Here is a 27,300-nt window from a genome sequence, read left to right as displayed (position 1 = left end):
TTATGGTGTTCAATAATCTCAAAGATTTTACATGATGCCATTAATACAACAATGGATCCATTATAAAAGAGTTTCCGAAATTGTGATTCGATGACCACTTATGGTTATGAAAGTGGTCCGCGAGAATCGAAAATAAAACATGATATTTTTGCTGTAAGCAACAGTCTCATTAACAGCGGTGGGAGTACAGGTATGGCTATAACAACCTAACGTGTACAACATTCGCTAAATGTGAGTACATATCATTGTATTTAAAAATTAGTTATTAATATATTTCCACGTATAGTTTTTAAGATTATGTTTTGGTCTGTGCCCTCTACCTCCGATATGAAAGTGGTGCGTGTCTGAAAATGTTGAAAAATGTTGCGATACATCATAAGGAGACGAGAGTTCATGCTTAAATAGAAAAGTACTGCACGTACTTCGGATAATTATATATAGGTTCTGAATAGCGATTAACAACTCCACTTTCGATTCAGTTAAAGTATTAAAAGTATAAGTATTGATACGCCACATACAGATTTTGCATTTTAAAATTAATTCTCAAGTTTTCGATTTTGAGATGACCTAATATAAATGAATCCTTATAAAAGTGACCGTAGTGGCTGCCGTTTTGGCTAATTCAAAGCTGCCACTTTAATTCCAAACGTAAAAGCACTGAATATTTATGAAATGAATGCAGATGTCATGCATTCAGAAATGGTCCAAGGTTTAAAAACAATTCATTTTGTAATATCGTTTCGGTAAAAGATGGATTATAATTTCGAAACGTGTATATGACGTGCATAGAGATGCTTTCGTATTCAGAATGTGTTCTGTTTATTTGACACATCGGAGGCAATCTGATGTGATGGGTCTGTTCTGAATATTCAGTATAAATTTCGCAAAAGGCGGTGTCATTTCGCTATGAAAGATTTGCATAAAATGATGCTTTTTTTTGTGTTGTTTCTTGCATGTTTATAGAATGAACCGCAGTATAGGAAAGTAAGTTCTCTTGTTTGCCCATAGCTTATAAGTCTCGATTTTCGGAACATCTATTAGTTTACAGAGAAAGGCTAACACGTAAGTTGCAGTTCCCTTCATTTAAATAAAAATAGTTTATTCCTTTACAAATATTTATGAGTAGCAAATAGATTTTATCCTTAAAATTATTATTATGTTTTATAATTAAACTGATGCTTTCGTCTATTTGAAAATTTACTGGGTTTCTTAATGCAAAATTTACGCAAAAGATAAGTCGAAATTGAGTTTTTTAGACTGATTTATTGCTGTGAGTTGCTCTGGTATTGTACTGGTAGTGTATATTTCTCTGGTATATTGTTACTGTTAGTATATGGCTAGTGCATATCAGTCTAGTAGTGGATAGTGTATTCGTGTCTAACGGCACCAGCGGTTTCCCCCATCTCCGCGTTGCTTTCATTGTGGGTGTTCCAATTGACTGGGAAGGCCAGAGATTTAAAAGTGTATGGATTTTGTAAGTTTAATGTTGTGTATTTTTGTTTATCTGGCCATTTAGACGCTAGACCCCTGGGGTGTCCATACTATGCCTCGGGGAGACCAGGTACCAAGTAATTTTATGTTTTCACTCTGGCAGGACCCGCTACCTAATTTCCTGAGATTTCCGTGGCTAGGCCCTAAAAAAAAAAATAAATAATAATTTAATAGTATTGGGAAGTAGTCGCTAAAACGTTAGGCCGAGAAGGGTTTTCATATCAAGTTGGAATTTTGGCAGTTTTTTAAAATTTTTACATTATGTGGGGCATTCGCTTATGTTTAGGCAGAATAGGGGAGGAGGAGACTGAAGACAGGGGGAAGTCAAGAGTATGGAGTCAATAGCTGATGCGACCCCAGGTCAAAATTTTAAATTTAAATTTAGACTTGTGTGGTGTTACAATTTGAAAGTGAACAGAGTAAGGGAGAGACTGAAGGTTGGGGAGAGGGGCAGGCCCATATCCCACCAGGAGGAAAATGAGGGCGAGGAGAGGTAGAGCCAGTGAAACTATCTCCTCCCTTCCTCAGGGAAGTGGAAAGAAAGTACCGTGCAATTGTACAGGATATCCTGTGGCGCTGGCAGCAGAGCTGCAATGATGTCAAGTCTAGTAGATTCAATTCCATGGTAGGTCTTTTATTTAAGTTCTAGTTCTTCTAAAGACACATCAACTTCTAGGGTTGTGGGTCATTTCTGGGACAAGTCCTGTCCTTGCAATTCAGTTTGTTGAGGTTGCCCTTGCAGCCGGTCATCAAATTTTCGGTTATAATCTTTTTGTGTTTCAAGGAGGAGAAGTCCTGGTTGGTGATATGCTTTGTATTTGGGAATAGTCGGGTGGTATTTTCTCTTTTACTCAGAGTATAGTAATTTGCGCCCTTCGTTTAGCGAAGAGGTCCTGGGTGAATCGTGATAGTGCTTTATTATCTTTTTCCGTTTCAAGGCGGAGAAATTCTTCGCCTCTTGGAAGACATCTCACTTTTGTAATCAGAATACATCTTAAGTCTTCGTAGATGGGACAGTCAAACATAAGATGGTTCCTGTCTTCTATCTCTTCACAAGTACAATTTGGGTTTTCTGTGAGTCTGAAGCAAGCGAGCTTAGCATTGAAGGGGTCATGCCCTGTTATTAATTACGTTGTATGAAGTCCAGTGAAGAACCATGATGGTGATTTCGGGTATACTCTCACTGTGGAAAAAAAAATGCGGGTGTTTCTCTCCTTTGGTGGTAACGGTCCACCTCTTTTTCCACTCCTGCAGTAGGTGGTTAAGTAGGCGTACTTTTTTGCCATGCTGTTATGATATTTTCTTCCGTTTTAAACAGTGGTGCCCGTTGGTTTTTCTTAGTGTCCGAGACAGCATTTTTTAATATGAATGACGACATGTGAAGGTTTACCGCCAACATTGCAATCAAAAAATCTCTGTTTCTCAGAAATAAACTTTTGAAACCGTTCCAGAGTAGAGATAGGTAAAATATTATGAATACATACATAAATATGAATAAATGAATCAGCAAAAAATATTGATGCATATTTTTAAATTTATATTTTTATTTTATAGGAACAAAACTAGATGGTGATATGGTGTAGATGGATGTAGGCGTATTAATACATTATGCCATTTTTTTGCGAGGAGACTCAGCATCTTTCTCAGTAGTGTCAATTTAAGTTAAAACAGAGTATAATATTTTTGGCTGGGACCCAATTCTGCCAGTCCACAAGAAGAAGTGTTCCTTTTACACAGGTGTCTGTTATGTGAAGTTTCACATAATAACACATAGTGGCGAAACTACCTTACCGCCAGGTTCGCCATGATGGAAGAGGCCTAAGAGAACGTGAGAGGATCCCATGGAATATTCGACAGTCTCGTGCTGGAAGGCACAATTTGTCGTTTGACTACGGATAATAGAGAGCCTAACAAGGGGGGTAGGGGGGTGTTCTGTACCTTCATCACTTCTTCCAATCACTGAATATTTTGGTGGCAAAAGTACTGGCAGTTCTTTACCGTGTGGCATTGGCCTAATTGCTGATGGGATATTAGGTTATTTGAGCAGTGTTTCCTCGTTTTGGAAATACCTTTTATTTTTGTCATGCATTTGAAATAGCAGTCGTCGAAATGATACTTGGGCTCGCGCCACGCCATAGGGACATCAAAAAGTGCTCTCAGCTTTCCTTCTAATCACAGCATTAAGTTCGTTGAACAAGTAATACAACAGATATGTGGAGCCCAATTTTTTTCTTGGTCACCGACCTTGCAGCCGAAGTACAATGGATATGCAACTTTTGTGACATTGTATATTTTCTTCCTCTGAGTTTTTGTGGTTAAGTGTCCACAAACATAGCAGACTTTGTCTGGGTGATTGACGCAAGTTCTGCGCTTTGTCTTCTCCATTTTAACAATGCGTTAACCTAAAAACAGTAAAAGCAATTGGTAAATTCGAACAGAAGGGGAATTCTTGTAGCGTAGTTTATCATACACTATAAATGGAACAGTTGAATGGTGTAATAAAATTAATAATAATACTGACTTTTCTGGAAAAGTGCATCAAAGTGAAAATATACTATATTGCATGTTGTACTTGTTTAAATTTTATCCCAATAAACAAAACCAACCAAAAGTTAATAAGTTTAAAAATTGTATTTCAAACAGAAATGATATCGTTGTACAGAATACAGTTTTCTGTCTATATCCTAACACTGAGACAGGATAGGAAATTTTATGATTGATTTTAAATTCTCTATTCTCTACATAATAATAATAATACAATACAATTTTATTTTATCAAGAGAATTTGTTTACAATAAAAGAACTTGTTAAGAAAAGTGAATTTCTTGACAACAAGTTGTAATTCATCATTTACAACAGTTTTTGAATACAGATTTTTTAACTAACAGAAAAGACAATGAAGTCATTCCACACTGCAAACAGAGAAAGTAATTGATCTGCACATCAGGTCTAATCTACTGTATCGTTGAGTATCAAAAATCTTCTTATTAGGAATTTCAATTTGGAGATAGAATAACTTCTCCTGAGCCTGAAATCAACAGTAGCCAACAAGTTATTTATTATGTTCATTGTGTGCCTATCTCCAAATCTATTTAGTACCCTAGGGTGAGGCAAAGTAATTGCTTTTGGATTCCTATAGTTATGTGATACATTCCTTTGAAGATTCGACTCTTCATAAATAGTGTTAAGATTCTTGAAGAATAAATTTAATTTCAGGTTTTAAATTGGATAAAGTATTTTATATTTCAACAAAAATTGCCTTCTCTTATTCAGATCATTCCTAGAGTTTGTCCCCATTAAAAGTTTCAGAATCCGTTAAGTTAAGTAAGTTGTTTTTTACCCTTATTTCAGTTATATTTGCTCGTGTCCATACATTTACTAAATAATTGAGTTCGGAGTTCACTAAAGCATAATATAAGGTAACTGTTGTTCTCAGATTTAACTTATTTTTAATGTAATAAAAAAGTAAAAGTAAAATCTCTTTTTTTGTTGTAGAAGTTTGTTATATGCATTGCCCAACTTAGACTGTAGTCAATCCATAACCTAAGGTAAGAGTTATTTGAAAATTCTTCCACTGTTAGACATTTGCAATTCTGGAAATCCTGAACATGTAGACATTTATATTCATGTAATTTAATAGAGGTATGAATAGTGGTCCAGGGTTTGATGAGGAGGTCTAAATACCAAAAATTTTGTTTTTTCAAAGCTGAGTGCTAATTTATTTATTGTCATGCAACCAATTTTGTAAAATTATTACATCCTGCTTTAAATCGTTTGCCATTTTTGTGAGGTTCTTTCCAATTGTATATAAGATTATATCATCTGCGTAAATTTTTAAAAAGGAGTTCTTAATTACTTCGAATATGTCATTTATAAAGATGTTGAACATGATTGGCCCTGCATGAGTGCCCTGCGGTACTCCTCTCTTTACATTGTATGATTTTCCCTTTGTATTCTCTACTTCTACTTTTATTTTTCTTTTGGTTAAATAAGATAATAAGAGTTGATTGATTCTTCCCCTTATACGATATTTCAGTAATTTCTGTTTCAAGATTGGGATATCAATTAAATTATATGCTTTGGTAAAATCAAAAAATAAAATCATTATGAAGTTATTGTTGTTTAAATGTAAATTAAAAGAGTCTACTAAACTTTCTAATAATGTCTCTGTGCTTTTGCACTTCCGATATGAGAATAGAGCGTTGTTTAACTGCCCATATTGATGTAAATATTTGTTTTTACTGATGTAAAAATAAGCGACTGAACTACAATTGGTCTATAATTTCAAAAAGTCATCAGGTTCTCCGTTTTTATATATAGGGAGTATTTTAAATGAAAGTAGATTTGTAGGATAATTTCCCGATTCTAATATTCGTGCTATAAGCTCCACCAAGAGAACTGCTCTTTATTTCTCTTTACTTCGGTTACTGTAATACAGTCCAGTGCGTAAGTTTTCTTGTTCTTTAACTGTTCTATGATCTTAAGAATCTCAGTATATTGTGGAGTTAAGACTACACAAGAGTTCACTATCTGAGGAGGACTATCTTGTTGAGCAAAGCAGTCTTGGCAATAGTGTATGTTGTATTGTTGTTGTTGTTTGGTTTTTAGGAGCATTAGCAACTAAGGCCATATTGCTCCGGAATATGCGGTGGTCATTCCCTGACCTTTCCGCATCCTCCATATTTGGTGGTGACGGGCTCGAACCCCGGTCTAATCAAGAAGCGTGTGGTACGCACTGCTGCTCCTTCCCACCTGGCTACGGAGACGCCTGTATGTTGTATCTACTGAGATCTAATACAGCTTTGGCAAATCTATTTGCAGCCTCATATTGTTTGATTGTACCAAATATCTGTTCTAATGTTTTAATTTGATTTCCCCCTTTTTTCCCTTGTACTTAGTAGGTTATTTATAATGTTCCATTTTTCCTTTTGAGTTATCTGCTTATCCATAGAAAGTTGATTGTAATAAGTGTTTTTTTGTTTTCTAATAATACCTGTCACTTTATTTCATAGTGTTTTATAATTAGGATAATATTCTATCTTCGATGGACAATGTATATACTGCCTTAAGTATTTATTTCATTGTACCATTAATTTTTCTATTTCTTTTGTCATCCACGGTTTCTTATATATAATAATAATAGTAATAATAAAATTCTTTATTCATAGACGTTTAGGACACGATTCCCGCCACAGGTAACCAGAGGAATCTTATAATTAACAGAACACATTACGTTCAGTATATAAAAACTACGTGAGTACACAGCAAATACATAAAATACATAGACTGTGCAACATACACAGCTAATATTGGATTAAATGGATTTTATAGTTATTATAATTGATTGATTATACACAGCTTATGTTGCATTATATAGATTTTACAGTTATTATAATTGATTGATTATATAGATTTTACAGTTATTATAATTGATTGATTATATAGATTTTACAGTTATTATATACAAGATGCAACACATTGAGACAGTCCAGAAATTTTTACTGGGAGCTATTCCGCTGACAATTGCAGGAATGCTGAATGCACTTGACTGTGGATTTGCGCTTTTCTCTTATGTAGGCAGAATCTGTGGACCACACACCGAAATCAATGTTTGCGGAGTTCAGCGCGCCGTTTATGCTGTTCGGAAAGTGCAACTTGAAGGTCGAGAGCTTCTGCAGGTTAGAACAGAGCACTCGACGGTTTCTTAGGGCTCTATCAGGGATTTTAGAGCATCCGATTTCCCAGATATTAACGAAGTCGAGAGCAGCGGAGCACAGATTAAGCGCCATTGTGAGCTTTCTCGCATATGCCAGGTGCTGGGCTGGGGTGAATCTGAGATTTATGCAGAGCTGTGATTTTGATTTTGTATAGGGTAGGTGAGCCCAATTGTTGGCCCACTTTAGGACCCAGAATTCCAGACCACAGACTGGACATAGAAGCAGCCGACCTAACTTCAATACCATAACTGATGATAGAACTATAATTGTAGAGGAGGAATTTTTTGACTGTTTCCTTGTTGTGCACTCTATACAGATCAAGTTTCATACCCCAGAAAGCCCGTAATACTCTTGAACGCAGTTGCTGGATTTGTTCCTTATATGTTAGGTTTGGTCCATTACCACACCTAAGAATTTTACGGAATGTGTGGCGACGAGAACATGCTCCGCAATGTCGGGCTGCAGAGAAGCTGTTGGACTGAGGTCTGCTTCTACTCGAGGTAGGTGAGAAGATGATAGATTTGGATTTTCCGGGGATTATTTTAAGCCTAAAATAGGTAGCGTATTCACACATATAAAACTTGGCCAGAAACAACCTTTGATTTGCTGGAGGTAAAAATTATGTTGGGTAGTGTAATAATATAAGGCCCATATCTGATAGTACTAAGTTCGTACGGCAAGGAAGCATTAACATGATAAATCAGCATTAATTATTGTTAATTACATTTACTTGGTAACTGATACGAGCAGATATCTGAGAACTAGAGGGTCTCAAGAATATTCCCGTAAAGATTATTTTCACAGATTATTGATCATTAAGCTCAACTAGCCATTTTACGATTAGTGCCATCGCAGGCTGAATTATTTAGAATCACCGGCCTTAGTGACCCCAGTACAAATTAAAAACCGAATCTTCACATACAAATCCATACAACTACCGTCGGGAGAGCCCGACTAACTATGGAACCCACACGTACTCTGGAAACAGGATATATTAAAACTTTATGTGCTTAAGCTACAGTGCTTATTCTAAAGAATAGTCTTTGCTATTCATGACCTATTTTTAAAAAAAAAAATGATGGAATCTTAATTTACCGTAATTGTCATTTTTTCCAGAATTAAGGCAGGCTGTTTTTTAGTCCAGAAGTCTTTCATTTCTCTAAAGAAGCAACGATATTGAGAGAAAGATTTCTGACATCTTAAGCGAAGATGTTGAAGTTACTTTCATTTTCATTCCTCTTCAGTTTGGCACTTGGTGATATCTACGAGACTAGTTCATTGGCGGAGTGCGCTAGATGTTGTGAGTAATATATAAAATTACGTAAATATAACAAACAGTTTTACTTTCCAAAATCTTTTTGGAGCAATCTTAATATAAATAATGTAAAATGTTTATATATATCCTACAGTAATCATAAGTCAAAGTAAAATGAGATTATCATAAAATCGAAGAATCCGGATGTAAGAAATGTGATCAAGTTGTCACTAGTACAGTAAGCCCTCGCTGCTCGTCAACCAATTAATTTTAAATCACTTGAGTTTTGGGCATTTATTGAGAATTTTTCAAAATTCCTTATAAATCTCATTGGAACATTAATGTTACTTTCAATTATTTAAATATGTTCAAGAATAATTTAAAATTCCTGCAATATATTCAAATATTTTAATACCCTTCATTATTAACTTTTAGGGTCGCGATAAAAATTCTTACAAAGATTCCTGCTTCATGTAAATGAAAAAGGAGTCTTTTGGAAGCGTGTGCCTTCTTGTACATTTATCAAAGATGTAATTCCTGCTACAATAACTTGACAAAGAAAAAGGAAAACAAATGAAACAACTGAAAATGTTATTTCTGAAAGAATAAAGTCGCATTATCTGAGTCCCTACATAAATAACTGGTTACTTTTTTTGTTAATTTATAGCTTACGTTACATGAAGTTTATACAGAGAAGAAAACATTTGCGACTCGAGATCACGAATTACGTGGGCGAGAGAGTAATGCATGCATAGAGTCTGGAGAGGATTGGTTCGACCGGCCATATTATTATTCATTTAATTTGTTCATCACTATTCTCGGAACGCAACTACAATGAAAAGCGAGAATTTACTGTGAAACGTTCAGTCATTTCAGCAAAGAAGTATATTGGGAAAACCCATTAAAGCGAAAGCGGTCAGGTCCTACCGCACTTCAAAATCCATAAAGCCATTTCAAATGATTAGTCGGTAAAATGGATTAATAAAGTTTGTCGACAATAAATCAATAAAAATGTGGTCTCCACATTTAAATATACGTATGACTGTAACAGATTTAAACCAATAAAGATAAATCTTTTAAGAAAATAAACAATTTTATATATGCGAAAAAAAAAGTCCTAAAAATACTCCTTCCAAAGTAGAATAGATAAGCTGTTCAAGCCTTTCAAAAGAATACTCACATGGCCAACAACCCAATGAGTGACAGAGAGAATATAATTCAAAGTACAAGGCAATCAACAAGACAACATGAACGTAGAATATATACTCTCCTACCATTAATATCCGGACACCTACCTTTAGACAAAAAAGAGCTTTTATTTTGTACTGAATTTTGTACTGAAAGGGTTTCAGTACAATATTTTGTACTGAAAGGGTTTCAGTACAATATTTTGTACTGAAACCCTTTTTTGACAGCCTTCAATCTTCGCAGCATACTCTCAACCAGCTTTATATAAATGCCAGATGATATGTTCCTCCACTCCGCCTTTAACGCAGCCAGAACTTAGGTCTTGTTCTTTGGGCGATCTCGATGTGCACGTAACCGGCCATCCAATATATCCCAAAGTTGCTCGATAGGGTTCAGATAGAGGCGGACTGCAACAAGAATTCTTACAAGAGAAAACTTGTAGCGTCCTCATGCTAGATTTTATGGCCAAATTACACTGGACTCCATCGGCTCCGGCCTCCGGAGTTTCCCTGATAAGGCATATGGCCAGTCCGACTCTGAGTTCAGTTCAGTACTCTGGGTTGGCCAATCCAACCTTTTCACACTCATGTCTTCAAACCACTCTGTTATGGCCTGAGCAGTATGGTATGGCCCGTTGTATTGTTGATACAGGTATGGGTCTTCTCCAAAGTTTTGCCATAATGTTGGAAATACATAAGAGTCCAAGCTGTCCTCATTAACCGTTCTGTTGATAACGACAATTGGGCCCAAGCCAAACTATGAAAATCAAACCGATAACGCTAATAGCCAGTCCGCCTCTCAGTTCAGAACATGTCGCTGGGCTGGCCAATCCAACATTTCCATACCCATGTCCTCAAACACCCTCTGTTAGAACCTGAGCAGTATGTCATGGCGTGTTGTTTTGCTGATACTGGTATGGGCCTTCTTCGAATTATTGCCACAATTTTGGAAGTGCATAATTGTCCAATGTGCCCTGGAATTGCACAGCATTCATGGAATTTGTCCCATTAGTCGTTATCGACTAATGGGCCAAACTAAACGATGAAAAGTAGTCCCATACGTTGACACAGACTTCACGAAACGTCATGGTTGGGAGGATACAATCAGGAAGGAATTGTTGTCCTTGCAGTCACCACACACAGGAACTGCCATCAGACTGGTAGAGTGCGAACCTCTACTCATCTGTCCATAGGACTGTTTTCCACTGCTCTACAGTTCAGGTTTCGCGCTCCTTAGGCCATGTTAATTGGAGTCCAGCATTTGATGAGGTGATTAATTCTGTTGAACTATTCAGGTGATTCTGTTGAACGTGCGTGTCATCTTTCAGCGCATTTATGCAATTGTCTGTTCAAAGAACAGTGTGCATATTTATAGCAGGTTCTGTGACGTGTTGCATGCATAGAACCTGTTTGCCCATCCAAGAAGGGGTGGTTCACGGACATTAATGGTAGGCAAGTGAATATGCCCTACTAGATAACTGCTGTGTAGGTGCAAAGATTTTTAAGGTTTATAATAATACTCTTATATATAAAAGACTGTTGTACAAATTGGAGCATTGCGGCATTAAGGTCAAGTTGCTGCAATGGAAAAGGGATGATTGAATGGTAGAAGACAAAGTGGTTATCAATGGGCATTGCTCTTCTTGGTTTAACGTTGTTAGTGTAGTCCCCCAGGTTCCATGCTGGAATCTTTGTTAATGATACTGATGAAGGCATATCAGCCTGAATCTAAGTTTGTTTGCAGATAATACTAAGGACGGCACAGTAGTTAATCTCAGTAATCAGCAATGCAGCAATATCTAGACAAATTAGGCAGATGAGCTGAAAAGTAGCAATTGAAGTTTAATATTGACAAATGCAGAGTGTTGTAGTTCATATGGAAAGCAGCAATTCCAGATTAATATTCTAACTTTGTAGGACTGCTCTCAGGGTGATGAAAATGAGAAAGAGCCTGAAGGGGAATGAATTGTGCAGTCAGATATTTAGTTCTTTCTCTGAACGGTGCAGGCAGGCAGTTAGGAGACAGCTCTAGTTTGTGAATGATACACAGAATTTTGTGATTAGGGAAAATGAGGTGATTATATCATTGAATAAGGCAATATTTAGGATACATTTTGAATATTGCATGCGGGTGTAAAATCATAATTTTAGAAAGGTGGTGAATGTATTGGAACAGGTGCACAGAAGAACAACAAGATTTGTGAGCGGAAAAAAGGAGGCTCTTACCAGGAAAGACCCCAGACGCTGCAATTTTGATAATTGCTGCAGCTGGATATTACGCGAGAAACGTGCTCATTGAGGGGTTTAAGGCCTTCAACGGATTCAGTGAGCTCAGTGCTGTGGAATATCTCCTCTTGCTCAGACTACACATGATGGGGAGCATAAATTTAAATTGCGAAAGGATGGTTGCAAGTGAGGTCGGATGTGCAGAAATTTGCCTTCAACAAGACCGCGGTTAATTGTTTAAACAAACTTCCATCAGGTATTATAGAGATTGTAGCTTGAATAAATTCAAGGAAGAACTAGATAAACTATTAGAGGGGATGGACAGGTGAAATAGGAAGTGTTGACATTTTTATGGCTGTTGCTGTATAAGCTTGCTTTTACAGGTTTTGCCTCTAGTTATCATTTATCAGGGTTTTTCTCTAGTTATCATCTTACTCATCTCCTTTACCACTCTTACGTTATTTTATTATCATGGACATTCATAACAAATTGCCTCAACCATAGTAACTGACTTCCTAATACAACAGGAATGTTCCTTTTTTTAAAGGATTATCACTCAATTGCTTTTAGTTGGCTTATGAGTCCTTGCATTCAGGATTCCAGAAAAAACAGGTAGAGACTTACGTTCCGGAATGGCCGCTATTTGCAATTTCTTTGCGTTCAGGCTTCCTTAATGGCAAACGGGCTTTCTGCCATTTCTTGGGCACTTTGCTTTCTTTAATGACGGACGGGATTTTATCCATTTCTTGGGCACACTGCCTTTTTATGCCGAACCAGGCTTTCTTTCTCTTTTTGGCTCATATATCTGCGCAGCTAGCCATTTCTCAACGGGACTGACCCTAGACATAACTGCAGGCTCTCTTTCTCTTCTTGGTCCACTTATCTGCACAACTGGCCATTATCACTGCCTTCCGATGCCGGGGTTGGCTTTCTTTCTCTTCTTGGCTCATTTAGCTGCACAACTGTCGAGGCTCATGTTTCCACACTTCCATACCTCCAAAAAACGATAATCACTTTCAGTTCGCAGTTACTCGGGTCCCCTACCCCTGACTATCCTTTTCTCTCACGTTTTTTCTTATTTCTCTTTTTCATCTTGCTATCACGAGATGTGAACTCCGACCACCGAACAATCTACTCCCACTGCAACCTGCAAACTCACGACCTTCTCCTCTTGACCAGAGGGAAGTCAGATACAGAGTGGACACGTGCTCTATTACTCCCCCCGAACTTTTTCCCCTCAAGTTTGGAAATCCTCCCCCAAGGACTCATAACCAATCCTCACACTCCTATTTTCTAAAACATCTCACCCCAGCCGTCGCCCTAGCGCATCAACCAACCCTTCTCTAGAAATTTCTTATTTTTTTTTTCACACGGCAGCATGGCACTTTCACGTTTGCCGGCAATCTCCGAAACACCCACTTTCGTGTTCACACTTTCGTTCTAAATAAGGGCAACTTATCCAAAATTCAATCACCATGACGCCGTTTTGTTTTGATGCGAACACTGGATGTCCACTACTTTCCTGTTTACTTCATAACGGTGGCTTAGATCAAAAGAGAGGCTTCATAATCCCGTTTCACTGTCCTACTGCTCTTGCCCTCAGCAACGCTTTCACGCCTGTTCTCAAATGGTACCCTCTACCTAGTCCTGCTGTCCCAGTTTTTTCTCTGTATTACTCGAAATTACTTGTTTTCATTTAGCCGCTATTTAACATATTCGTCTATAACTTTCCCATTCCGAAATCCAGTATTTCTTACAACTTTAACCTTATTTACATTAAAACTAAATATCCAATCTTAATACTTACTATTTTAAACTTAAACCTTGTTTTCCCTCGCCGTTCCTGAATTTATTTTAGCAAAACTGATATTTAAATTTTATTCGTAATATCTACTTCTCATACTACATAATAACCGCTCATTCCTTATTAATTCTATAATATTCAAATTTCAATTTATATTGTGTATCTAATTGTTCGTTATAAAGGTTTATTTATTATATATTATTACAAGGCTGCATCAATCCAGTGCCTCCATGTTCATTGAAGTTGAGAGTGCAGAGATTAGGGAGACACATACGGTAGTGTTTTTTTTTTTTTTTTTTTTTTTTTGATGGTGAAGAAAAGTTTGGCTCCCTAGTACTGCATGGTAAATCCTTTAGTTTTTTTTTTTTTTGTTTTTTTTTTAAGGAGTTATCAACTAAGGCCATCAACTATCAACTAAGGCCATATTGCTCTGGGAATATGCGGTAGTCATTCCATGTCCTTTCAGCATAATCCGTATTTGGTGATGATAGGCTCGAATCCCGGTCTAATCAAGAAGCGTGTGCTACGCACTGCTGCTCCTGCCCACCTGGCTATGGAGCCGCCTATCATCTAGTAATATTATTGCTGTCAGACGTGTAACCAGCATGAGAGCTCTTTGTCAAATTTGCTACAGTTTCAGGAGTAATAATATTTTTACTAAACGCCTGAATTTTGAAGGAGTGACGAGCAGTTTTGAACAGTGAAGGCCTCACGACTAAAATCACGAATATGCATGCATATTAATTTTTAACTCAATCTAATTAAGTGTCATAAGAAAACCTCCCTCTTATTCTACAAAAGCTTTCTATAAAATTTTACGGTTGTAACTTGTCTTTGTTGCAATACTAGTGAATAATAATATCATTTAAATTACAGCATTTGAATTCGTTCAAATTTCATTTGTTAAATTAAACATTTGTATTTGTTAAATTAAACATTTTAATTTGTGAAATTAAACGTTTGAATCTCTTATTTTGAATATGTTCTATGACACCACAAATTCAAAATTTCATCATTCTAGATTCTCTAAAGAAGAAACATAAAACAGAAACGAACCTTTTTTATTTTCATTGCAGTTTTAACAGAAGACAAGCTTATAGAGCATCTGCAGTGCCTGAATGAAAAGTTCTACAAAGTAAATATGCTTCTTTTAGTGTACAATAATTTACTTAAAATATCAATGTTATAATACCTATTTTTGTTTGTATTAATCCTGCTGAAATTTATGATATCTGGATCGACCAACATACTCATTTCCATACCGAAATTTGGATCTATGATTAAGGTCCCAAATTTTAGTATCGGATGATTCTAGTATCCATGGTAATACGTTTCGTAACTAATATCGTATTCAATTCACTCATAAATGAAGGTTACTTCTACCGTCCAGATCCAATTAGTGATAATCATTGAGCAACGTGACTTATAATCAAATCAGTACATTAATTAATTTATAAATTAATTGATAAAGTCATAAAATTTATGTGACTGTAGCTGCATGAATTCTCAAAAGCTGGGGAACAAACAACAACAACAAAAAGGAATGCCTTTTAAAATACAAATAAAAATAAAACGAACAGCTCGTAATAAATAATTAATGTGGAGTAGAGACGTGTACCATTATTTGTAGTTTGTATTTGGAATCTTCATTCATTATTACTAAGAAGGCAACGTGGCCTCTTCGTAATAATAAAGGAAGATTTATTATTACGAAACACACAATTCATGAGTGCACCTGTTTATGCTCTATTGAGAAACAGCCTTTGAATGGTGTGGAATCTGCTCCAGCATTACAGTAACTTTTCACACACCCACACACATACATATCATATAAGTCATCAAATGTTTGGGGAGATCGAGATGCGCGAGATCGGAAAAATAAAATTATCGTTATATTAAAGAGTTATGGTACAGTTTAGGGCTCAATCCTCAGGTTACGTAAATAGTTTAACTAATGTACAAGTTAGTGCATTTGCATCATTGCAGTTAATAGCCAATTACTTAAAAAGTTATAAATTGGTATCATTAAGTATATCTCATATTGTGAATACTTTCACGAGTTGCCAAGATATTGCACTACCTCGAATAAGTCACCCATACGCAGAGGCGGATTTAACGGCGGGCTCACCGGGCGCGCGCCCTGGGCCCCGACTTTCGAAGGGCCCCTCAAAACCCCAACTTGACACTTTTTTCTAATGACAGCAGTTTGGTTTCATATGTGCAATTTTAATTACGTACAAGTTTACAATCGGCGGTAAAACCTGATAGTATGTTTATATGTTAACCCCTGGCCTTGTGGCCGTGAAGGGCTTATTGCAATGTATCCATTGTATAATTATAATTATTATTATTGCAATAAAGATTTCTACTAATATTCGCTTATTTTCATTATTTCATTACTACGCTGCATACTATACACATACCACGCTGCATAGGCCCCGCGCGGCTTCGCTACCGCTCATCGGAGCAATAGAATCATATTTGCTACTTTGTACTTAGAAAGGCTCTCCTGCATTGCAGACTTACGATATACCCAAATACGCGTATATCGTATATTGTTGAAATTATATTAAGATAAAATGAATTCCTGTTGTTACATCAGCGCCTGGAGTTTCGTAGTTTATGAATAATTTTTGAATTTTAATTAATCATTAATTTATTGCACTATAACGAAAATTTACTAAAGAATTAGAAAGAATACTTCATGAGAATCAACCGAAAGAGCAAGCCTGCTTTAGGACAGGATTCTCAACTATGGATCATCTTCACGTAATATCACAGCTAATGGAGAAAGCAAATGAATATAAAACACCATTATGCCTGGCATTTGTGGATTATGAAAAGGCATTTGACTCCATACAGCATAAGGCAATGTTTCGGGCACTGGAAAGACAAGGCATAGATACTCCATATATTATGATTTTGAAGAAAATATATGAGAGTGCTACATCCTTTATTAGACTAGACAAAGACAGTAGCAAATTTAAAATCGAGAAAGGAGTTCGACAAGGAGACACAATATCTCCGAAGCTGTTACTGCTGCCCTTGAGGAAGCTTTCAGAAGATTAGACTGGTCGAAGAAAGGAGTCAATGTGAACGGAGAGTACCTAAACCATTTACGATTTGCAGATGACATTGTGGTCATAAGCCACAATCCCAAATAATTAGAGGAAAATCTTAATCAGTTATGCACAGTTAGTAAGGATTTTGGACTAAAGATGAATGTGGCTAAAACAAAAGTAATGATGAACAAGTATGCCACAGAAAGGGAAATAATGATTGAAGGTGCAGTAATTGAAAAGGTGGAGTCATATACTTATCTGGGGACAATATACTTATCTGGGACAAGATATTAGCTGTAATAATGATAAATGGCTGGAAGTCAACAGAAGAATAAAGTTTGGATGGATAACATTCAGGAAATGTATTCACCTACTGAAGAGCAATATCCCAGTTTGTCTGAAACGTAAAATAATGAACCAATGTATACTCCTCACCATGTCTTATGGAAGTGAAACTTGGGCACTCACCAAAAGAATGGAAGAGCAGCTGAGAACTACACAGCGAAGAATGGAACGAATTATATTGGGAATCAGACTGTTAGATAAGAAGAGAAACACATGGATTAGGCAGCAAACTCAAGTAAAGGACATTCTTATCAAAACTAAAGAACTAAAATGGTCTTGGGCAGGACACATAGCTCGAAGACATGATGACAGATGGACTAGGAAAATAACAGAATGGTACTCTACTCAAGAGGAGCTAGAAGAAAACCTGGAAGACAAAGGCGGAGATAGATAGATGAAATTCATCAGTTTGTGGGTTATAAATGGATGGGAAGTGCTGAAAACAGAAGGAACTGGTAAGTTGCTGAAGAGGCCTTCATCCTGCAGTGGATTGAAAATGGCTGATGATGATGAACGAAAAATCTCTTCTCTAGTATTCTAATCATCACACTATTAAATTTAAAATTTTTCTTTTCATTGATAGGCTACCAATGGTAGCTAGAAAAATGAAAAGACATCTATCAGGGGCTGAAAAAAAGACAAATTAAAAAAAAAACGCGAATATAATATAATACATATATTATAGTAAATTTTTCTTGGAAATAAAACATTAACAGTACGCAATATTTTTTATTTATTTTAAAAAATGGTTAACATGTATTTTTATTTTCCCTCTCTCTCTCTTTTTTTAAGGGTCACAATATTTTCTTCTGCGTCCGGGGCCTCAACCGACCTTAATCTGCTTCTACCCATACGGCACAATTACGGAGCTTATTGCAACTCGTTATAACGATGTTTTGTTTGTTTGTTATTTGATTTTTAGGCGCATTAGCAACGAATGTCATATTGCTCCGGAGAAATGGGGTGGTCATTGCCTGACCTTTCCACATCCTCCGTATTTGGTGGTCACGGGCTCGATTATTATGTTATATTTTTGGTTTTTAGGAGCATTAGGAGCGAAGGCCATATTGCTCCGGGAATATGCGGTGGTTATTCCTTTGTCCTTTCCGCATCCTCCGTATTTGGTAGTGACAGCTCGAACGCCGGTGTAATCAAGAAGCGTGTCCTGCGCACTGCTGCTCCTGCCCACCTGGCTACGGAGGTGCCTCGTTATAACGAGTTGCATTAAGTCACAACAAGTTGCCAATATCATGGCAACTCGTTGTGAAGGTATACACATTATGAGATATTGTGATGATGATGCCAATTTATAACTACTTATGTAGTTGGCTATGTACAGAAATGATGCAAATACACTAACTTGTATATTAGTTAAACTATTTACATCACCCGAGACTTTAGTTCTAAACTATACCATAATCTACATTACTCCACACCGTCAGGCATCTCTCATATTGGGGATTTATACTTCGCAACTGGGATGTCATCATTGTACCATCTTGCTAGTACAGTGATGAGGAGCCAATAAATTCCGAAAGGGGGAGAATAGCCTTCGCTTATGGTGAAGCGTTACTTACTTGAAGTAGTGCAATATCATGGCAATTCGTTGTGAACGTATTCACAATATGAGATGTACTTAATGATGCCAATTTATAACTACTTATCTAGTTGGCTATGGACAGAAATGATGCAAATGCACTAACTTGTACATTAATTAAAGTTATTTATTATATGCTGATTTTTTAAGTAGGCTGTATTTATTTCCTTCTAATTCGTGCCATGATATATACGAGATATTTTGTTAAATTTACTTTACATTTATTTTTCGTTTATATTCCTTCAGTACAGTAAACGTTGATAGATGCAAAGCATTACCAAATTCGAATATAAAATGAGAATATGCCAGTCACCAATACGAGCTACAGCAACAAATGAAGGAAGGAAGGGGAGGTGATATATTAAGTTAAACCTGTTCGTAGGCGTTGGCAGGTGATTTACGCCAGCTTACGGCGTTCGAAGTGCCCCTCTAGTTTGCAAGCCTTCACCCTCTGCTTCCTGTAAAACTGTGCATTGGAAGGCGCGCTTCAATAGCGCGTCAATATACCCCAAAGAATGCTGTAGTTGGTATGTGCTCCTAAATTAATTTAGAAAAATGCCATTTAATTGAAAGTTAGCGGCGTCCCCTTGATGACACTTTTCTGAAATTTCCCTCTTTCCAACCTTTCCTTTCTGCTTACAAGCTGACCCTAACCTTATCTCATAATCCTTCAGTTTAAATACTGCACAGATAATTTTAACATTAGTATTATTATTTTTTTAATTTGCCTATTACACGCATGATGTTAAGACGGGAACGGATTATTCTCTCTATTTAACAAAAATAAATAACTAAATAAACCACTTTACGTGTTTTCAGTTTTTGGTTTTACTCATCCCTTGCATTAACCTTTATTCAAAAGGAACTCACAAATGTAAGGGCTTACGGTATCAGAGTGTTAATAATAAATATTATTTAAATAAACTAGATGCAACTAGGCATAATATTTTAAGAGTTTGGGATTCGATATCTATGTAATATCGGTGCAGATACACCACAGACAACTCTTAAAGAAAAACTACAATCGTATTGTGGAAAGCATCATTTCATCTGTATCTCGTATTGGGCTCATCCTTCACAACGAGTTACCAAGCATTGCACTACCTCGAATAAGTAACGCTTCTCTACAATAGTCTTCTCTATTAGTGATGAGCACAATATGAGATACAAAAGAAATGATGCCTTTCACACTACTACCGTAGTTTTTCTGTGATTTTTTAAGAGTTTTATCCTATGGTGTATCTACACCGATATTATACATATATTATATTATATATAATAAAATATGTAACAAATTATAATGTAATATTGATATAGTTTTCCGTTTTAATTCTTAAAGATAGGAGATATAAAAGTCGATTGTTTGAAAGCTGTCGGAGAAGATTGCAGCCAGGGCTACAAAGATCTTGTCAAATTCACCTGCAGAGATGTTTGGATTAATTGTGACTGTAACCATTACCCTAGTGAGGTAAACTTACACATGTTTCTGGGGTTTATTATAAATGTCTTACAAAGGTTCTCATGCAAATATTTTTAATGATAATTCAGCGAGGAGAAAATAAGTTGAAATGATACTTTTCATAACCTTTTATTAGCAAGGTGCAAGGATAAATAGTAATTAAAAGTCAATATGATTACTGAATTTTATAAATAGTAATAATTTGAATCGTAATTAAAATTTCTAACTACGTTATAGTTAGCGGAGGCCGAATGGCGTAGCTAGAATTTTTAGATCCCTACACAAACAGCCCCAGACACTTTCTCTCAACTTTTTATTAAAGTGAAACGCCATATTTTATTCTCAAAATATTATTTATATTTTTAGTAATTTTCAATAAATGTGAACTATAAAAACCAAAGCAAAATTGGGATTTCAAAATAAAATAAACAGTTTATAATCTACAACACGTTATAATTAGATTAAATCATAAACCGGTGGCTAGTTGTAATGGGAAAAGTTTATAAGACGTTGCATTTAATTCAGCAATATTTATAATCTACTGGCAGCATTTAAGAATGAAAAATTCCTTTCAGTTCTTTTAAAGGTATGCTTAGCGTGACAAAAAAACTTTACCCTTCATGTATATAAATTATGTAATTATTGACGTTAAAAACGTTTTTACTAGCATTACTGCAAAAAAATTGCAACGAAGAACCGTCATGCGAAAGCGTTACGTAAGTGACTTCATCTTCAGTTATACGTCCATAATGTGGACGTATAGAATATCGTTGGAAAGCAAAAGAATTTAGAAACAGAAATATTAAGGCTTTAAGATACAAAAAAAAAACTTTCGGAAACAGGGATATGCCTTAATTCGAACACGAGTCTGGTTTAAAATCATTTGGTATTTTCAGATTAAATGTAATTTTTTTTTCTTTACAATTAAACTCTGAGATTGGGAACGAGTTCTGCACATTTATGAAAACATTCTTCAACCTGGACGTGTCATCAGATCTTTAGATAAATACTACACGTTATGGAACAATTGAAGATGGTGTATTTAGTCGGGAACTCTTCAATGTAAAAATTATATATCATACTTTAGTAATCACAGACCAATACTTTCAGTAACTGATATATAATTATTATTAATAAAAAAACCTTGTTATATAATTATCCATGAATTTTATTAATATATTTAAAAAATTAAAATGTTTTTCACGCCTGCCGATGAATCTTAAATGTAAAACTCCTAAATATGGCAGCGGTAGGACACATTATGTACCTGATACAGAATTACGTAACTTTTTTCATTAAAAAAAAATGAAAAAAAATGTAAGAATCGATCCTACCTCCCTTACTGTGCAGTGAATTCAAATATCAATCGTTTATCCATCATGTACAGTTTTATAATTTAACTTTTTTAAACAGAATCATAACTCGTCATTGCCTTTTAAGTTTACTCTGTTATTTGCTTGCAGTCATCGACATCAGTCGTTCTCCAATGTAGCCTCAAAAGGGTGTATAAACAGGCTTTCCATGTTTTTTAATATTGATGTTAAGTAAAGAGAGGTAGAAAGCGTCATAGAAGTGTAATTTAAACACATCCAGAAAATGACAGTTTCCAGGAAGCAAAGTGGTATATGAGTGTGGACTGTCATTTCACTACGTTGTGGATTTAGTTTGGTTTACTAAGAAGAATTTCGGTGGAAAACAACGAACACTTATTTACACTCAGTTGACAGCTTATTTCTTACATCTCTCTCTTGCGAGGTCGGATTGGATTTTTGGATTAATTTCCAAACAACGAACTTCAGTGGCTTCAGTGGATCGCCGTTATACCGTGTGTTATTCTAACTCCAGTTCGTCGGCATGATGAAGACCTGAAAGAGTCCGAAACCTCGCACTTCGTGTAGCACGGTAGTTACGATCGCTGCTGCTGCTGCTTCCACACAATGTGTTGTAAAGGCCTGTTCCCGATTACCTTCAATTGTGGAGGAAGTTGTAAGAGCTTTTTCATAATGTAGTCAATCGCCGAGGAACGTTCCACAGATTTCATTTATGTAAAAGAAATAAATGGGACAAAGAATGTGTGCAATTAATAGACAGATGGTCGTGTATGCGAAACTATATTTCGTCCATTCACCCTCAGTAAAAAACATAGATAAATAAATAAAATAAATACTTCGTCTTAATGTCGTTAATTTCAATAGAATAATTCAAATGAATTAAAGAGTAAGAATTTCACTGTTCCCATGTGAAACTGTAAGAGGATTCGACGTTTTTTCAGGAAAATCTTTCGATTCTACTTCACTACGTTCTACAGGTAATCGACGATCCAAATCGCTCAGTTCTTTTTCTTTTTTTCATTATCTAACCATCAGCACTCACGCTTATACATGCGCCTACATGGTCACGACCTTCCCTTTTTAAATACATCGACTTCTGTTGACTTTTGAAGCACAAACGTATGCTTGTCAAGCAATGACAAATTGTAGATTGGCATCCGATACAAATCTCTTCGAACCTCATCTTGTTTGTGATATCCCTACATCCTGCTGGCTTTTAAATTTGTTTCTTCTACTGTACACGTTTAGTCCGCTTTGGTTCACTACTTTGGATAGCTTGTCTGAATTCTTTTGGTGGGACAGTATACTGTATGAGTATTGACTACTAAACTGAAATAACAATAAAAATTACTTTATAATTATTTTAAAATAATTTATTCGTATAGAATCTGAAACGATGGGTGGACTGTATCTTTCAAGAATTCGAAAATGCTACTGGGTCAACTTTTATTTCACAATTAGACGGCTACATCAAGGCAAATGCGGTAAGCTAGGCTTCCTTATGCCATTAAAGAAATAATTTTCACAATTGCGCCTGCACTATTATTATGCATTCGACGGAAATGTACACTGAGTGCTGCTTTATTAAGTATACGTACCCTTTCATGATAGGCGCCTCCGTAGCCAGGTGGGAAGGAGCAGCAGTGCGTAGCTCACGCTTCTTGATTGGACCGGGGTTCGAATCCGTCACCACCAAATACTGAGGATGTGGAACTGTCAGGGAATGACCACCGCATATCCTGGAGCAATATAGCTTTAGTTGCTAATGCTCCTAAAAACCAAATAACAAACAAACAACAAACCTTTCATGAAATGGAGTTCATCTTCAGAAAAGACATCACTTGTTCATAGCATGCGATATAAAGCAGGTGGGCAGATACACAGGGACACTGCACAAGCGTGGAATGCATTGCGAGAATAGTCAAGCCGAAAGATTTAAGTGCCTTTGAACGCAATGTGGTAGCCGGCATCACATGCACCGATATGAGTATTCCAGAAACTGCAACCTTGATGAGGTTTCGACGTAAGACTATGCGTTGAGGGTGGCGAGATTGTTCCGATCACAAAAAACATTCGGCCAACGGCTATCCAGTGGTCGAAAACAGCTCGTTGATGCGAGAGACAAAATGATGCTGACAGCCTTGTGCAGGGCAACAGAAATACTACAGTCAATCAAATTGAAACACATTACAACAGTAGTAACAAAAGAGGCATTTCAGAGTGCAGAACGCATCGTACCTTGTCACAGATGAGGGTATCGTAGCTTCGACCGAACTAGGGTTTCACTTCAGTGAAATAAATAAATAAATAAGACGGTATACAGCGGGTTCAAAAATAGTAATGTTAGGTATTGGAGAATTCGAAAAATGTTGCCTGATCTGATGAATCCTAGTTCTTAGTGTTTTAAGCTGACCGGAGGACCTGAACATAATGAAAAGAGCACGGGCCCACCCTGTTAGGTGTCAACAATGAACGCAGATGGTGGTGGTGAAATGTTGTGCGTAGAATTTTATTGATACACATTTGGCCTCCTTTATATCAGTTGAGCAACATTTGGTCTCCCACAGGTTATCTGGAAATTATTTCCAACCAGATGCATGAGCACCCCTTTATAATTGAGGTCTATCCATCTGCGAATGGGTTTTACAACAAGATAATGCACCACGGTACAAGGCATGAATTGTTCTAAACTGGTTCCACGAATAAGAAAGTGAATTCACCATATTGCATTAACCATAAGTCGTCAGATCTCAATTTATTTGAGCACCTGTGGGATGAGGTAAAATATGCTCTTTGTAGTAGAGATCTGCAACCATTATATCTGTGAAAACTGCGGGGAGAAATTGAGCAAGTACAGACTAGTCCTCCTGTGGCATTCTTTCGTCATCTCGTTGTGTCCAACCCACCAAAAATCCAGATTCTTCTGAGCTCTACAGAGGGACCTATTTCCTATTAGGTAGGTTTTCCCAATAAATTGGCTAATAAAGTACACTCAGTGGATATTCTCTTTCACTTGAACGTATTATGAATTTTACTATATAATTTGAAGTTGTTTGTAAATATTACTCATTTATGTAATTGAAAAGTAAGCTTATTGGTATGTATGTATATGTGCAGCTATATATAAGAGAGAGAGAGAGAGAGAGAGAGAGGGCAATTTGATCGTTCATGGGCAGTGATTCCATTGGAAGGAACAAATAATTATTTTGGAGCGAAAAGTAATTAACCCATTTTGGCCGTAATGACAAATTTCATTGTGTCGTTTCATTTTGAAAAATATTTCTTTTAATTTCTAAGATAATTATCAGGAGACAAGCGATATTTTGCTTCATGCTGCCTTTAAGGTATCAGTAAGCTCTACAAAATAATGGGTCCACTTGGGCTTGTCTTAATTATGTGCTCCATCTCGGGATTATTAAAGTGCTGAGCAGTAGAAAACAGATAAACATTTTCCCCTTAATGATGCCTAGCTGTTAATTTCATCAGCGAGGTGTTCTTATCACGGAATACTGCTCTGATAGGACAGTGTAGAAGCAATATCTTATAGTTTGTTCATTTAGAAATTAATTTTGTCCTATAGCTTCATTATATTTTATAGGTTAGCTGTAACTTCAAATTTTGATCTTTTTTTTATTTTACAGGAATGTGGAATTGATCTCACTCCTGTTTTGTGTGCATTAGAACAACCTTAAACATTTTATAGTTGCTTAACTGTCTAATGGCTATTGATCAGAAAAAAAAAAGTCTTCACATTTTATTAATTTTTATGTATAAATTCTTTTATTGGCAAATAATATATTTTTAATAATGTAATGAAAATTGGATAAATAAATCATTTTTTTTTTGTTTTAATATTGCTTATTCGTGCGGGTGTTCGTTTGGTTTTGGACATTCATATGAATAAATTATTTCTTTATTTATTTTGCAAAAGTCATGTCGGGAAATTAATTGGATTTTTCAAGTGAGCAGGGATACTTAGTTTTGATGGAAGCCATGGAGTCCTCTCGAAACCTTTTTTAAATCCAGCAAAGACAAAAGATACAATGGTATTTTACTTGGCAGAAGTTTCTTCGGAGTGATGATTCAAACCAGCTCAGTACTCCGTGAACACTACAGTAGTTTCGATAAGTCGCATTAGTTATTGGGAGAGAGCTAAAATTGAATCCATTCCATCAGAGAGTGGAAAATTCTAAAAATTCTCTTAATAGCAATCTTAGATGTGGGACATTGAATTTACCTCCCTGACTTTTTTTGGGTTTTAGTCCCTCATAATATGAAAATTATCCCGCAACAAATGCTTCTGCAGGCATAATAATCGGTATGAAATAGAGTAGCAAAACAAAACAACAACAACAACAACAACAACAAACTCAATTGAGCATTACAATAGAGCCTTGTACTTATGCATTCATTCTAGGCAGGCCAACAGCCACACTACTTCTAGAAATCCCATTTCAGGATCGAGTAAACTCTAACTGACTTCGAATAAATGAAAGTGATTTTTCTTGTAAAAAAAATTTCCTTGCATTTTTGCTTGTATTTCCATAAAGCTTTCTGATAACATTTTTCCGTTATATTTAAATATTGCAACCGGGATTGGCTCTTGCGAGATCTAACTTTATATGGAATTATGACACTGCGAATTTAAACACGATTTTTCAAGAATGCATTTGAAACCACTAGGGAAAGAATTCTTATTCACTTATGCGAACAGACTGATCATTAATTCCTGCATTCAGTCTCATATAATTTATGATATTTTCAGTGTAAATAGACTTGTTCCAAAATAAATAATCGCTATATGCGAGAGGATATTATCGTATTCTGTTTTTTATTTTTTTTATTTTGCACCGGAAAAGAAAGGGTATGATCTTATGGCTTCAACCGTAGAGCGCGAACGAACAAGTGTTGTCACTGCTGTCGTAAGAGCCTGTCTTCAACTGAATTTTTATGTTTGTGGTCATCTGTTTTGAAGTCAGTCGCAGAGTACGAAACTACCTAGTTTTCCTATAAGATATAAATCACGAATTAGATTATAGAACAAGCCTAAAACGTAAGTTGCAGTTCGTTAGCATTAGCATTAGCATTAGTAGAGGCATTTGATGCAAGAAAGCAAGCTTATGCAGCATCAGCCAAAAAAAAAAAAAAAAAAACCACTTCCACTTCACCCCTCTGTTCGTTCAAAATACCTGTCCAGCTGAGCCTTAAACTTATTTAGGCTATCAACCTCCACCACAAGGGATGGCAGTCTGTTCCACCAACCAACCACCCGCTGGCTAAAGGCAAATTTCCGCACATCTATCCTACATCTGACTTTCCTCAATTTGAATTTATGCCCTCTCAGGTGATTTTCTGAGCTAGAGGAAGAATCCCATCAGCATTGAGCATGCTTAAACTATTCAAGGCTATATACACCTCTATCAGATCACCTCGCTGGTGCCTAGTCTCCAGACACTGTAATTTGCAAAACTTAAGCCTTTCTTCGTAAGAGCACCCCTTTGTTCCATTCACTAATCTTGTTGCCCTTCTCTGTATTCGTTCCAGCAGCTCTACATCCTTCTTGAAATGAGGCCTCCAGACCTGTATACAGTACTCTAGGTGTGGCATGACCATTTCCTTATACAAGGGAATAATCACCTCCTTATCCCTGCTGGAAAAATTCCTGTATATCATTGGCAATACTCCATGAGCTACTCTTGCAGCCCGTTTGCACTGCTCAGAGAACTTCATATCTGCCTGCACAACCACCCCCAAGTCCCTTTCATTCTCTACCACTGTCAGTGTAGTACCACAGAGTTGATACGTTGCTCTGGGGCTGTTGTTTCC

General features: G+C 36.3%; 1 protein-coding gene across 1 annotated transcript; it reads left to right on the top strand.

Annotated features, from left to right (window-relative positions):
- The first annotated feature begins 931 nt into the window (after window positions 1-931).
- LOC150089805 (uncharacterized) lies at window positions 932-25,322 on the top strand. The gene is made up of 6 exons (XM_090368826.1): window positions 932-1,062; window positions 8,325-8,508; window positions 14,757-14,815; window positions 20,024-20,152; window positions 22,860-22,958; window positions 25,116-25,322. The coding sequence occupies exons 2-6, from the start codon at window positions 8,418-8,420 to the stop codon at window positions 25,164-25,166; spliced, it is 429 nt and encodes a 142-aa protein (XP_090224952.1). The 5' UTR covers window positions 932-1,062; window positions 8,325-8,417; the 3' UTR covers window positions 25,167-25,322.
- The last annotated feature ends 1,978 nt before the right edge of the window (window positions 25,323-27,300 follow it).

Source organism: Mastigoproctus giganteus, chromosome 2 (assembly GCF_048544385.1).
Source record: "Mastigoproctus giganteus isolate SK-2022 chromosome 2, ASM4854438v1, whole genome shotgun sequence".
NCBI lineage: Eukaryota > Metazoa > Arthropoda > Arachnida > Uropygi > Thelyphonidae > Mastigoproctus > Mastigoproctus giganteus.
Note: the sequence above shows the minus strand (reverse complement) of the source record. Positions and strands in the feature narration are given on the sequence as shown.

Coding starts and splice junctions, on each gene's coding strand:
- LOC150089805 (XM_090368826.1), top strand. CDS start 8,418: ATGTTGAAGTTACTTTCATTTTCATTCCTCTTCAGTTTGGCACTTGGT. Junction 14,816..20,023: donor TGAATGAAAAGTTCTACAAA/GTAAATATGCTT, acceptor TAATTCTTAAAG/ATAGGAGATATAAAAGTCGA. Junction 22,959..25,115: donor GCTACATCAAGGCAAATGCG/GTAAGCTAGGCT, acceptor TTTATTTTACAG/GAATGTGGAATTGATCTCAC.